Genomic DNA, 14,343 nt, shown 5'->3' on the forward strand with positions numbered 1-14,343 from the left:
CTTCCGAACATTTTGTTATGAAACCTTCGTTTTATGCGTATAACTTATCTCTGTCATGTTCAGTGAGTATTTCCTGTTTTTCACGTGCCTTGAACATTTCGCTGTCCGAGTGTCATGGCTTGCAACGCTAGGTCTCCTGTTTCTTTTCTTTTCTTTTTTTTTTGCTGTTTTGCTTTCTGAGATTACTGTAACTATCTTTACTGTATTGTTTCTTTCATGCATACGGTTTTGGGTGTTGTGTTGTCTTGATTTTAGTTTGTTTTTATGTATTTTTTGTATATGGTGTACCAGTACCAAGACCCTAGGGTTGTTCCTGGGCACCGCAAATAAAGGTTGATTGATTGATTGATTGATTGATTGATTGATTGATTGATTGATTGATTGATTGATTGATTGATTATTATTATTATTATTGATATTATTATTATTATTATTATTATTATGACGCCCATCATGTAGCTTGTATAGTACATCTTTTCTTAGGCATTGAGGTACTACCAATATAGTCCCCTTTAGCAACACGCCATTGCATTTGGCAATTACGGCACGTTCCTGCCAGTACGGAGCTAGGTAGCAAGGAAGTTTTGGTTTTTTTGGCCAGCCTTGGCGACACAACTTCAGCAAGGCTTGACAAACAACATCAGTCTTTTGAGCATCAGGTACTCTGTTAACGAAATTGTCGCCCGTTTGAAGCCCTTGAACACAAGATTTAACAAATGACAAGACTTCCGAGACGGTCAGTTCATCTGCTTTCATCGGCGCTCGTGAAAGCGTCCGCCGTAATCAAGCTTTTGCCGGGAACGTACACAATTTGAAATTGATACCGCATCAACCCCATTCTGAAGCGCTGCACCCTTGGCGTCAACAAATCGATATGCATTTTACCGAGCAACGAGACAAGAGGTTTGTGGTCTCTTTCGAACGTCACATTGATACCTCGTATATACTCGTCAACTCTTTCGGCAGCCCATGTTAAACCTAGTGCTTCCTTTTCGACTTGCGCATAGCGCTGCTCGGTTTTGGTCAATGACCTTGAAGCGAAGGCTATCGGGCGGCGCTCGCCATTACGTTGTTTTTGGAAAAGGACGGCACCGAGACCAAACGAGGAGGCATCCGCCGAAATAATCGTGGGAAGTCGTCGATCTTACATGGCCATACACTTTGCCGAGCAGATAAGAGCTTTCAAGCTATCGAAAGCTGTGTTCCGAGATGGACCCCAAACCCATTCAGTCTCTTTCTGCAAAAGCGTCCGTGTGGGCCAGTGGTTTGCGCTAAGTTCGGCAAAAAGCGGCCTAGGTGATTGGCCATGCCCAGAACACTGCGCAATTGTGAAATAGTCGAGGGCGGATTCAGCTCATTAATGGCTCTGAGTTTGGCCGGATCAGGCTGTCCGCCTTCTTCACTTCGAAAGTGACCCAAAAAGCCCATGCTTCGTGCTCCAAATACACACTTTGCTTTGTTAAGCGTAACGTTAGACTGGACCAGCCTAGCTAAAGCATTCGATAGCCTAGAATCATGTTGCTCTTTGCTGTCGCCAAATATGAGAACATCGTCCATCAGGTTAACGACGCCAGGAAGGCCTACCAGGATTTCAGAGATCTCCGTTGAAAGTACTCTGGGGCTGAAGTAGTTCCAAACGGCAACCGAGGGAAACTACCGCCCAAACGGCGTAATAAACGTGGTTAGTTCTGAGGCCTTGCTGAGTCGCACCTGGTGGGATCCAGAATCTGCGTCTAGTTTGGAAAACCATTTCGCGCCGGCAAGTGAGCCTATAGTGCTTGGTCTACAGTGGGCAACGTATAACTTTCTCTTAGGACAAACTTGTTCAACTGCGTAAGGTCGACACAGATCCTTACGTCTCCCGAGGGCTTTTGTACGGGAACAATGCCGGCACACCACTCGGTGGGCTCTTCGACTGCCCGAGTTACGCCCATTTGTTCCATCTTATTAAGTTCCCGCTTCACAGGTTCCTGAAGCGGTATAGGAATCCTGCGTGGTGCGCTTATTGCAAATGGAACTGCGTCTGGTTTTAGCCTGATTGTATACTCCCTGAGGGCACAAAACCTCGTAGTCAGACTTTTTCTGAACGACAGAGTCAGCGAACTTAATAACTCCTAATGCTTCAAGAGCTGGCAAACCTAGCAGTACATGGTGCAAAGGACTGACGACATAACATGTTTGGCGAGAGGTTTGTCCCTTCCAAACTATAGCGGCCTGAAACTTGCACAGAACATTTAGTCGGGCACCGCTAGCACCTGTCAAGATGTCGTCGGCCTTTTCTAAGCTCGTGGGAAGTCCAGGAAACGATGCTGGAATTACGGACACTTCTGCCCCTGAGTAAACCTTTGCGAAAACAGGCACTGCATTAACCAATACCTGAACGTAACGCGCCTTGGCGCCAGGCGCCTCCACCACGCCTAGAAAAATTTCCCCAGTGTCTTTTTGTACGGACGACACTCGTACCTTTCTCTGGTTGCTGGGAGAAGTCCCTTTGAGGCACACCTTGCAAAAATGTCCCTTTGCGCCGCAGTTGAAGCACTTCTGCGCTCTAGCTGGGCGGTCTGTTCTTAGGTGGGAGTGGCCGCCGCAGAAGATGCACTGTCTTTCGGAACGAACTGCTGGCGGCCGGATGTCCTCACTGCGGTGCGGTTTCGTGCGGTGACCCACTGCGTCGACGTTGACGTCGTCACATGGCTTGCACGGAGTGCTGTCGCGAACCTCCTTGGAGTTGCGAAGCTCTGCTTGTTGCTGCTGAACTGTCTCTTTCAGGCGGGCCTTCACTAGAGCTGTCGCGAGAGATAGCTTCGGGTCCATTTGGAGCGACTCGGAAAGTTTTTCGTCCCGCAGTCCAACGATGAACCGGTCCCGCATGAGGCGCTGTTTTAATTATCCGAAGTCGCATTTTTCCGCCAAGACGTCTAGAGCCGTCATGAACTGGTCAATAGACTCGCCCGGCATCTGGTGCCGCTTGTGAAAGCAAGCGCGTTCGTAGACGACGTTGGTCTCCTTGACGAAGTATTCGTCGAACTTCTTTTTGACCAGCTCAAACTTCTTCAAATCTTCTGCAGAAAGATTGAAGGTAACGAAGATGTCCCTTGCTTGCCGCCCGATGATGTACAGCAGAGTGCGCACTTGCGCCTCCTCCGAGCGCTCATTCAGGCCCGACGCATATCAATAGTCGTCGAAGTGCTGTATCCATGCCGGCCACTCCGAGATAGTCAAACTCCAGCGGTGGTGGTTGCTGAAGGACTTCTGACACCATGTCGTAGCGGCACCCGCCGCTATCAGTCGGTGATCGGCGAAAGAAAGGAGGCGACGGCAGTCCCGGCCACGTCTCGGCGATAGGCAAGCAAGAAGAAACCCCGCCGTTTATTTCGCAGCGGTTTAAGTAGCAACTGTGACGTCAGTACCACGTGCCAGGCACGGTGAATCGGCGCGTCATGCAGGAGCGCACTTTCAGCAGACGGGAAACACATTCCGGCACAGTGTCGCCCCCTGGTGTGGTCGAGCGGTTGCATGCTTGTGTGCTGGCGTTTTGTTTTGAAAGTCCATGGTTCGAATCTTGAAAAAAACCTCGTTTTTTTTGCTATGAGGGTTTCACCGGCTTTCTTTTTTTACAAGGCAAACAAAGGGGGCCAGAGTGCCTTGCCGTTTAACCTACAAGTGACGTTCGACGATAACCTCAGTATCAAGGCAGCCCCGAAATTTGCTTTGGTCACACTTCGAATTCATGAAGGTGCAGTCGGTACATAACACCAAGGTTAAATCAAGTAGCAAGTAAAGTTGTGCTAAGTGCGTCTTCGTTCATCATCCTATCTTATTTTGTTCAGATTTGACGGTAATGACTTGAAATACATTTCGCAGGATGCCACCATTTGCCCGCAAATATTTTTTATAAGGCTAGGGTCTTGTTAAGAGCAGTTCAACAATCGACAATAACTGATCATAAATGACTTCAACTAATGGCATGTTTAATACAGGGGGGGGGGGGGGAAACAACATCTTTACTCGCCGGCTAAAAGGTCACGGTGGCTCTCACTCCCTCGCTAGGAGGGGGGTGCCGGCCGCGACTGCTGGCGTGTGATCGCCGCCAGCGCAAACTGCGCGGCGGCTTTCTGTGTGTCCTTGTCCGTCTCTAGCACCGCACGCGCGAGATGGGGCGGTAGTATATTCGTTCCCGCTTCCGCGTCGTTGCAATCCCACATCATGTGGGTCATGGTCGCCCTCGCGGCCCCGCACACTGCACACTGGTCCGTGATGTATCGTTCGGGCGTGACATGCACGGCCCACACCGGGGTCCACGTCGCTCCCACTTGGAGTTGTCGGAGGAGCGCCGCCTCCTGCCGGGTGAGGTCCGGGTGCGGCGCAGGGTAGCGTTTACGTTGCTCCCTGTGCCATTCCAGGACCCCTCCATACGTTGTAATCGGGGCGGGCTCCTGTTCTTCCACCCCCTCGTCTTCTGCGTTGTCGTTGTCGTCTCTGGCGTCGTTGTTTTCTTTGGCCGCACGAGGTGACGCGGCGCGCCGGCCGACGGGGCGTCCGGTTAGCGCCCTCGCCGCCCTGTCCGCGTCCTCGTTGCGGTTGCGAACGGGTCCCACGCTGCCCATGTGGGCCGGGAACCATCGCAAGGTTATCGGCATCCGCGAGTCCAGGGCTCCGCACACCCTCACTGCGTTCACACACACTTGGTTCCTCGCGAAATTGGCGATTGCCTCCCTCGAGTCACTTAGCACCGTCGTGCATCCTCTGGCGGTTGCCGCCAGCGCTATGGCCGTTTCCTCCGCCTCCGTGGCCGTCTCGACACGCACGCTGCACGCCGCGACGACTCTGCCGGTGGTTGCTTGCACGACCGCCGCCGTGTAGGCATGTCGGCGGTTGTCGGGGTATCGGGCCACGTCGACGTACATGGCGCCGGCGTCGTCATCGTACGTCTCTGCCAGGGTGCGAGCCCTGGCCAGGCGACGCTCATGGTTCTCTGTTGGATCCATGTGCCGTGGGATCGGTGCGACGCGGATGCTGTCGCGGGCCTCGTGCGCCAGCGGCAGCCGCCTCTTGCTCTCCCGCAGCCTCGTTTCGTGTCCTACCGCGACAAGGATGGCCCTGCCCGTGCGCGTCGTTTCCAGTCTGGCTATCTGCGCCGTTGCTTGCGCCTCTATGATCTCGCTCAGCGTGTTGTGCAAGCCTAAGTCGAGCATGTTCTGTGTATTTGTGTGGGTGTATAAGCCCAGCGCAGCTTTGTATGCCCGGCGTATGAGAGCGTCGAGCTTATTGCGTTCGGCCGTGGTCCAGTTGTGAAAGGCGGCCACGTACGCCAGGTGGCTTATGACGAACGACTGGACCAGCCTCAGCGTGCTGCGTTCCTTCATGCCGGCGTGCCTGTTGGCAATCTTCTTGACGAGGCCGAGTGCTCGGCTTGCTTTGATTTGCAGTAGCTTGACGGTGTGAGCGTTGCGTCGGTGTTCGTGGATGTGTAGTCCGAGGACTCTGATGGTCTCTACCTCGGGTATGGCCGACCCGTCGCCTGTGCGCACTTGGGTGTTTGCCGCCTTCCCGTTCTTGGGGCTTCGCGGGGCCTTCAGGATTAGTAGTTCCGACTTGGCGGGGGAGCATTGCAGCCCCGTTCCCTCGAGCTGGTCTTCGACCGCTTTCACCGCGCACTGGAGCGAGTCTTCGATCTCTCCGTCGCTGCCGCCCGGCACCCAGATGGTGATGTCGTCGGCGTAGATTGTGTGGTTGACGTTGGGGGCGGTGCCGAGGCGTTCCGCAACCCCGATCATCACCAGGTTGAACAGCGTCGGAGAGATCACCGCTCCTTGCGGCGTGCCCACGCTGCCCAACGTTTTCGTTGGTAGTTCTAAGTCTCCGGCCACGATGGTCGTTGTGCGTGCCGTGAGAAAGTCTCTAATGTAGGCAAACGTCCTCCTTCCCATGTTGAGGCGGGACACCTGCCGTAGTATGGCATCGTGGCGAACGTTGTCGAAGGCGCCTTTTAGGTCCAGGCCCAGGACGGCGGCGTTGTCGACGGATCTCTTATTATCAATAATATCGTGCTTGAGAAGCAGCATGGCGTCTTGCGTGCTGAGGCCCGCACGGAAGCCGAGCATCGTGTTGGGATAGTGCTCGCCGTCCTCGAGATACCTTTGCCATCGGTTAAGTAGTACATGCTCCAGCACCTTGCCCACACACGACGTGAGCGAGATGGGACGCAGGTTCTCGATGTCTGGCGGCTTGCCCGGCTTGGGTATTAGGACCGTGCGAGCCTCCTTCCACTTGGGGGGTAGGGTGCCGCTCCGCCAGCACGCGTTGTAGAACGTCGTGAGCGCGGTGATGGCCTCGTCGCTCAGGTTTCGTAGTTCCTTGTTGGACACGCCGTCCGGGCCGGCCGCCGACTTGCCGTTGAGCTTTTGCAGGACCGCACGCACCTCCCACTCTTCGATGTCGGCGTCGAGCGCCTCGTTGGGCTCGCCCTCGTAGTCCGGTAGCGGAGTCGGCGGCGTGGCCGGCAGGTACTTAGCGTCCAGTCTGCGCCGCACCTCGTCGTCCCCTAGCTCCCTGCGAGCCTTGAGGAGGGTGCGGGCCAGGACGTGCTGCTGCTCCCCTTTGGTCTTACTCTCGTCGAGGAGGTGGCGCAGCAGCTTCCAAGTCCTACTCTTGTGTAACTGTCCGTCGGCCTCTTGGCATACGGCGTGCCAACGTTGGCGGTTGAGCGCTGCGCAGTGCTTTTCGATTTCCTTGTTAAGGAGCGCCACGCGCTTGCGAAGCGTTTGGTTGCGCTTCTGAGTTCGCCATCGGTGTTTCAACGAGTTGCGCGCCTCGATGAGGTGCGCGAGCCGGCTGTCTACCTCGTTGACTTCGTCCTCGGCTTCGAGCTCGGTGGTGGCCCTCTTTGCTTCCCGGCGGATCGCCTCCGTCCACCTCTCTATGTCGTCTATGACGCTGGGTGCGTTCGCGAGGTTGGTCCGGAATGCGTTCCAGTCTGTGTGCTTGTGTGTGTGCGTTTGGGGCTCGCCCTGCCTTTTAACGGAACGGTTAGCTCGAGGAGACAGTGGTCGCTGCCGAGCGTCTCGGTGGTGTTTCTCCACTTCACCTTCGCGTTGTTACTGAAGGCGAGGTCCGGGTTGGTGTCCCGGTGCACCGACGTCGGGGCGTATCTGGTCGGGATGGAAACGTCGTTGACGAGGTGGTAGCCGGCCGCTTGCGTTTCCGTCAGCAGACTCTTTCCTTTTGCCGTGTCGTGGCCGTAGCCCCATTCCGTGTGCGGCGCGTTAAAGTCGCCGCAGAGCAGCGTCGTGTGGTCTTCGGCAAGCCGCTTGAGCTTCCCCACGATTGTTCCATATCGTTGTTGCGCGTACCGGGGTTTCGCGTATGCGTTGGTGACGTAGACGTGCTCCTTCTTGCTGCCGCGGCCTACCACCAGCTCCACGGTTAGGTGCTCGACGTTCGCGGTGTGCGCGAGCGTATGCTCCAGGCTTGTTATGCCTTTCTTGACGAACGTGCAGACCCCGCCGCTCACTCGGGCTCCGCGTTCCGGGCCCTTGGGGTGTGCTAGGGCGTAGGTGCGGTACCCCGGCAGTGTCGGGGCGTGTTCGCTGTGAGTCTCTTGCAGCAAGATCACGTCCGGTCGGCGTTCCGCTTGCGTTACGTATTGCGCGAGCGTCGCCTTCCTCCCTCGCAGGCCGTTGATGTTCCACTACCATACGAGGAGGTCGTGTTGTTTCGGTTGCGTCGTCGTCGTCGTCATTACGGGGACGGTCTGGGTGACGGTGTTGTTGAGCGCGATCGCGACGTGAGCTTCTTGCACAGGGCCGCTAACATGTTCTCTATCTTGTCGGACCGGGCTTTGAAGCTCGACAGCATCTCCGCCTGGGCCGCTTCCACTGCCGATAGCCGGGTGTTGAGCGTATCAAACTGTCTATTGGTGGCGTCTTGGTAGCTTTGGAGCTCTTCCCTCGTTACGTACTGTTGCCGCGCGTCGTCTCGCGCCTTCGACTTGAGCGCGCGCCTCCTCTTGACGGGCTCGTTCTCGGCTTCCATGTCGTCGTGCATTGCCTCGACGTTTGCGCCTTCGTTTGCGGAAGGGTCGTCATCTTGTGCGTCCTCGACCGGTTCGAGTGGTATCCTCACGCGCGAGCGGGCGGCCGTCGGTGGAGTCGTCCTCCCCGGAGAGGATGTCGGGGTGCTCGTCTCCGGCGACGATGACGGTTGCCATTTCTCGAACACTTTCTCGAGCTTGCGGCACAGCTCCGCGATGGTATCCTCTTGGCGTTCCATTTGGGCCCTTAGTAATGCGTTTTCACGCCTTACACTTTGTAGCTCTCTTTCGAGCGCGGAATCGCGTCCGAGGCCGTTGTTGCCATCGCGGGTCGGCTTGCCCATTGTTCCCGCTCCCGATGTCATCGCCGCCCACGTCACTTCGGTTGGCGGGTGCAGTTGCACTCTCCTATTTTCCATTGTTCCGCTCGCTCGCGTTGACGCGGACATTGGCGTAGCTGCTGACGTCGTTGCCTTAAAGTTGCCGCCCCTCTGGCCCCGCGGTGTCACGAAGGGGGCGTTCCCGCTTTGCAGCTCTGGAAAGTTCTCCGCCGTTTTGCGCGGGGGGGCTTGCTTTTGTTGCTTTACTGCTTCTTTCTGTCGTTGCGCGCGCTCCCCGCGACGCTGCGCCACCACGTGGGGAAGCTTGAAACGGTTCGTGCAGCCCGTGGCGCCCGTTGCGTGAGCCCCGTCGCAGAGTTTGCAATGGGGTCTGCACGTGGCCTCGTGGTTCGGCTCTGGCTCGCGCTTCCCACACGCCAGGCATACCCTGGTCTTCGGGTTGGGGCATACGTCCGCGCGGTGTCCTAGCTTGCCGCAGCAACGGCAGAACTCGTGGTGTTGGCGATATAGGCTACATTTGACTATCATAGCGCCGTACTTGACGGAGTTGGGCACCTTGCTTAATACCTTGTTTAATACAAACGTGTCCAGCAGCGCACCGACGCGGCGGCTAGCGCATGACTATACTAGTACACTATAGCGTGACTTCGCAGGTCTCATGCCCCTCTGACACGGCCGCTTCAATCGCGATCGAGCTCGATCTCGCTCGAACTCAATCCTGGTTTCTAAAGCGCGATCAAGGATTCCGAGCGCGATCGAACGAAAGCGGTGATACTCTCGTCTCACTCAGTAATGGCACAGAAGGTGACAACTTCAACTAACGCCACAAATTGTGTCAAATAACTTGATCCAAATGAGCGTGCGGTAACATTTACATAGTTACGTATACCTACGGCCGCACGTAGTTACCAGACGCCGGCCGCAAGTACATTGTTAGCGCCATCTGGCATACACGAATTCAGAAGGACCGATGGACGCGAAGGCGGTCGAACGTAACAGCGCAGTGTTTTAAAGACGATAGTCTTTCTTGGGCTCCTTAAACCCAGAAATTTTGGTCTGTCTGTATGTCTGTATGTCTGTATGTCTGTCCGTCTGTCTGTCTGTGACTCGATTCGGCCACCCGGCCAAAGCAAAACAATGCCTTCCCATTAGTCTTATATAGTCACAGCTAAATCTACCCGTCTATGTCCGGTGTAAGGTTCATACTTGTCAACATTGTTGAAGAAGAACAAGACATTCCGCAAATATGAGACAGCAAATCAATACAGAAGTGATATTTGCAGTGTTCTTTTATAAAAAAAATCAAACATGCTTGCTTTAGCGAAATTAAATACTTCATCAACTGCAGAAAAAGAATTCACTTCGCCGTCGCCTACTGTCGCTCGCGCCACTATAGCTTCTTGCGCCATTTTAAGAAATCAACCGGCAACAGTTACGCAAGGTTCCACTAGATAGGTTCCACGTTCTGCTTGCAACGCACGTGGAGTAGGGAAACGCGGTTCTATAAAAGTTGAAGTAGGGCGCCTCGATTAACGCGCGTCTTCGCCGTACAGCAGCGTTCGCATCGAGACACCCGGTTTGGAGCAGTGAAACGCGGGAAATTTAAAATGATTTAAGCAAACCTTTGGCGTCTTTACCTTGGGAGGAGCGCGACGCAAGAGGAACAACATGAGAGGTGAGCGGCAAAGCGAAGGGAGGCATTTACTTCGCAATAGCCGATAAAGACTATCGTCTTTTGACGACATTTGCAACGAAAGGAGCAGATACGCGGCCAATTTTTTTTCTTATTTCTCTCGATAGAAGTGCCTAATCTGATTGGTTTTTAACCGAGTTTACGCAAGTAATGTTCAGGATCACACTGGATCCAGCCTTCCCGGGTGCCTGTGATCCCGTACATCGTGCGGTCGAGCTGCAGTGTGTGTCGACTGTGTACCCGGCGGAGCTCCGCGCCGGGATACCGATGGCCGTTGTCATCGCCCTGGTCGACGCTGGCCTCACGGCTGTTTTTTTGACATCTAGAACCGACGCAAGCCACGGTAGCAAGCGACGGTAGCAACGAATGGAATGGCATGCGCCGCTACCATTCTGGCGTTTATAAGGCTTGGTCGTCACGTACCAGTCTTGCAGCCAAGCCCCATCATGCTAATACTACAAGCGATAGAGGCAGAGCTCCCTTATTTAACTCAAAAAAAGCTATCGCGAATACCCGATCTCCCCGATGAAAACCAAACAAGCCACAAATGAATGAGCGCTTTCCAACAGAAATAGCTTGCAATTTGTCTCAAGGCAGCCGATAACCGGAAGTTAAAAAGAAATTGATTCTCTTCTGCTGAAAGGAATGACCCCAAAGGACGAGAAGGACGTTAAATCCGACCGCTGCTGCAGCTTTCCGCTGCTCTCTCGAGCTGCGTCGACGCCGATATCTGGCGAGCGTAGACATCGGCGTTGCTCGCGCGTCAGCTCGCGTCGCCACGCGAGAAAACGCGGAAAGTACGCTGCATGTGGTCGGGCCTTTAACTTCTACTAAATGTGCGTCAGCTCCCCAGCGCCGCAGCCCCCGCCTCGCGCACGGAGTGAAACCATCGGCCGCCGCCCAAAACGAGGAAAAAAAAATCCACGTCGCATGAAGTCACGCACGAAGAGAAAGTGACGTCATGCTGTGACGTCGCCGTTTGAAGGGGGTGTGGTCGGCCTGGGCCCCTACGGGATATGGTTTGGGAATACGCTGCCCGGCGAGGCGTCCGCTGTGATGGCCCGCTTGCAGAAAGAGAAGGCGGAGGACTACGAGAAGGTGGAGTCGAAGCTCCTGCGTAAGTACAGGTTGCCTGCTGAGTCGTTTCCCCAGAAGTTCTGTGAGGCCGAAAGAGCTAAGCGCGAGTCATTTTCGGAGTTCGCCTCTAAGCTGAGGGCCAACGAATGCTTTCGGCGAGCAGGACGAGGTGGTTGAGTACTTCGGTCTAGAACTGTTTTACCGCTGACTACGGGAAAACGTGAGGCACGTGGGTGCAGGAACGGCCGGATGTAAGCACTGTGGGGGCAGGGAAGCTCCGCTCGCCGACGGGTTTGTCGCACATCAAGGCGCACAGGAGCCGAAGAACGGCCAAAGAGATTTGAGGCGGAGGTCTAACAAGTCAAGGCCAAAAGGCGGAACCTCCCAGGAAAACGGCGAAGTGAACGAACTCGTAGACTCGGATAAAGAAACTGGCAGAGAAGACGAGAAGGGCGCAGACCCAGAGGCGCCGCGCGAAAATAAAGTTTTTGAAACACGCAAACAGTCCGCGTGTTATAGGATGTATTCACTGGCGTGGCTCTCATGGGCCAACAATGCGTTTGCGCCGCCAAGAATTTATGCTGCTAAAGCGACGCCGCCAAATCACGTGTCGCCGGTGACGTCGGGAGTCACGAGATGGAGCTACTTGTCCGTGCTGGCCCCCGATAAAGCACAGCACATAAGAACAACAAAAGCTGTTTAATGTTCCAAAACTGTGCCCCACCGTGGGCAAAGGAATACTTCAACACCACATACCGTTATGTCCAGCACCCTGAGAGCAACATATCGTCAGACACGTTTGAAATCGACGCACGACTAGGAAACTTCGGAGCCTACATACGCGTGCAACTGCGCTGTGATGAACCAAGTCGCGCGCTTATGCTGGTGAATGCCGATCGCCCCATCAAGGTCTGTCACCTGTTCAAGTATAACGAGAAAAATATTGATGCCAAAAATTTTGCCGCGTGGAAGCCAAATGCAAATTGTTTGTTCAAAGGTCGCTTGCGATTCGCCGGCGCTTGTGCCGACTGGGGAGTTGCGAGCACGGCACGGCTCGGGAGACGGCTTCTCATGCCGGGTACGCTACCATCCTATCTAAATCGGCGTACACGTGAAGCATTTCTTCAAAACCACTATTTGGTTTTTGTACCCAACCATGGATTAGAGGGCACTTGTGCCGACATCCGTGGTCACAGGCGACTGCAGCGTCAGCCTCTTGCGCGCCGTGTCGCTTTCATTCGAAGCAGCGGTTTCATTCTCCGGTGTCGCGGAGTTCTCGAGCAAGCAGAGCACCACCACATAATTTGAGCGCGATAAATAACATATCTGTTGACGCCACGGTCGAGAATCGGTTGAAACAGGGCAGACGAAGCACGCCTTTTCTGCGATATGCGCGCGCAATGCGCAGGCGCAGGCACTGTGTGCACAGTCATGGCGGTTTCCAGTGTTGCCAAGCAAAGATATCGTCCGTAAACTTTTCATTGAATACCATCTATAACTGTGGCAAGCGAAGACACTTCGCTGCGAGTTGCAAGAACGGCAATCTTTTCTTCTACGTGCTAGACCAGAGTGAGGACAGCAGGCAACTTCCGGTGCCCTACGTACGCGAGCTGATAGTCAACGGCAAACAAAGCCGAGTTCCTCGCGACTCCGCAGCGACGGGTCCACCATTCGAACGTCGCGCCAGATCAGTTGACGGGACAAAATGTTTGGGTTAAACAGGCCGTAGCAGCGCGAAACGTGCGTCTGCCGATTGCTATAGTTAGCATCGGAAGTCCGCTTGGTGAACGGGTCATCCAGGCGGCGGTTTCGCCACGGCTTCTAGAACACTCGTACCTATCCTCGAACAGGTCTGATCAGCTGTTCCTCGAAAAGGGCCTCGTTTTCGAAGAGTTCACGAAAACGCCGGTGAACGAGCGCGCAGCGGAATCTGCAGCCGCCGGCTCGCCGAGCGCGGACGCCGAGATAGCGCAGACGGTCACCATCTCGTAGAGGAAGGGAATGATAGAAAAAGATAACCACGACTCATTAGCTCAGGCTCTCGACATAGGGCAGTACGAGTCCACTCATCGCAATAAAGTATCGGCACCTGTTTCGGCCATCGCAGCGGTCTCAGTAGAGTTCAAATACCCGTGAGGCCTTGGAAACGGCTACCCTCCGGAAGGAGAACCGTTCGCGAGACGACGAGATAGGGCCACTTGAAAGTAACGATGTCTCTACACAGCGCGTCGATTCCGTCCTGCCACCAGCTCACGTAATCGACATCGGCCAACAACCGACGGAGCTCGTAGAGATTCCGGCGTCCCGTGCGGCTGAGCCCAAGTTGGAAACCCAGCGTCAGGCGCCTAGGAGAGAGAACGATAATGCCTTTCAGTGTCCGCTGTCCGATAGTGTTCGTGAAAGGGATTGACGGCAGCAGAGTAAAAAATTCTGCAGAAATTCGGAGAATTATCTACTAATGCGTAGCATCCTTATGCCGCTTGTCTCGAGTGTGAGTTTTTACAGTCAAACTTTTTGACTTTTCTAAATCCTGTCCGACCAATTATCCCCATTTACGCTATTACAACGATTCGAAGCGGAACATTAGCGAATTCTGTATTATTGTGGAAATGCAGGGCGTTATACGGATTGCGATTTTCCGTAATTGCTTAATATTTTTTTCTATTTTTCAGTGTTTCGAAATTTCGTTCCACCAATTATCTCCATCTACGCTGTTATCACAACTACATTTGGAACTTTCGGGGAATCTGCATTGTTGTGGAAATGTAGGGTTTTGCATGGTTAGCCATTTTCGGTATTTTTTTATATTTTTCTTATTGTTTTAGTGTTTCAAAAATTCTTTGTATTATTTATCTAATTTACGATAATATAAGGATGATAGGTGGAACTTCCGCAAAATCTGCATTATTGTTGAAATGCAGGTGGTTATTCTGTTTGCCATTTTCCGTACTTTTCGTATTTTTGTTATTTTTTTAAATTTCGTTCGACCAATATCTCTATTTACGCCATTATAACGACTACAGGTGGAACTTTCTCTAACGTGCCTTATTGCGAAAATGCGGAGCGGTACATGGTCCGCCATTTTTCGGAATTTTTTTTGTATTTCCTAATATTTAGTTTTTTTCAAAATATCAGAATTTCTTTCGACCAATTATCTCCATTTACGGTATTGTAACGATTACAGGAGAAAATTTCACGAA

At 53.7% G+C, this 14,343-nt stretch overlaps 1 protein-coding gene and 1 pseudogene across 1 annotated transcript in view; one reads left to right on the forward strand and one right to left on the reverse strand.

Moving 5' to 3' along the window:
• Window positions 1–1,556: 1,556 nt before the first annotated feature.
• Window positions 1,557–3,047, reverse strand: LOC144168572 (uncharacterized; annotated as a pseudogene).
• An 8,075-nt stretch (window positions 3,048–11,122) lies between these two features.
• The window catches only part of LOC144168573 (arylsulfatase B-like), a 31,505-nt gene continuing 28,284 nt past the window's right edge, over window positions 11,123–14,343 (forward strand). Inside the window, exons 1-2 of the mRNA XM_077697526.1 lie at window positions 11,123–11,298; window positions 12,994–13,131. Coding sequence (XP_077553652.1) covers window positions 11,123–11,298; window positions 12,994–13,131 — 314 coding nt within the window. The remainder of the gene's footprint in view (window positions 11,299–12,993; window positions 13,132–14,343) is intronic.

Source organism: Haemaphysalis longicornis, unplaced genomic scaffold (genome assembly GCF_048455015.1).
Source record: "Haemaphysalis longicornis isolate Haplotype H1 unplaced genomic scaffold, Haemaphysalis longicornis Haplotype H1 scaffold_2, whole genome shotgun sequence".
NCBI lineage: Eukaryota > Metazoa > Arthropoda > Arachnida > Ixodida > Ixodidae > Haemaphysalis > Haemaphysalis longicornis.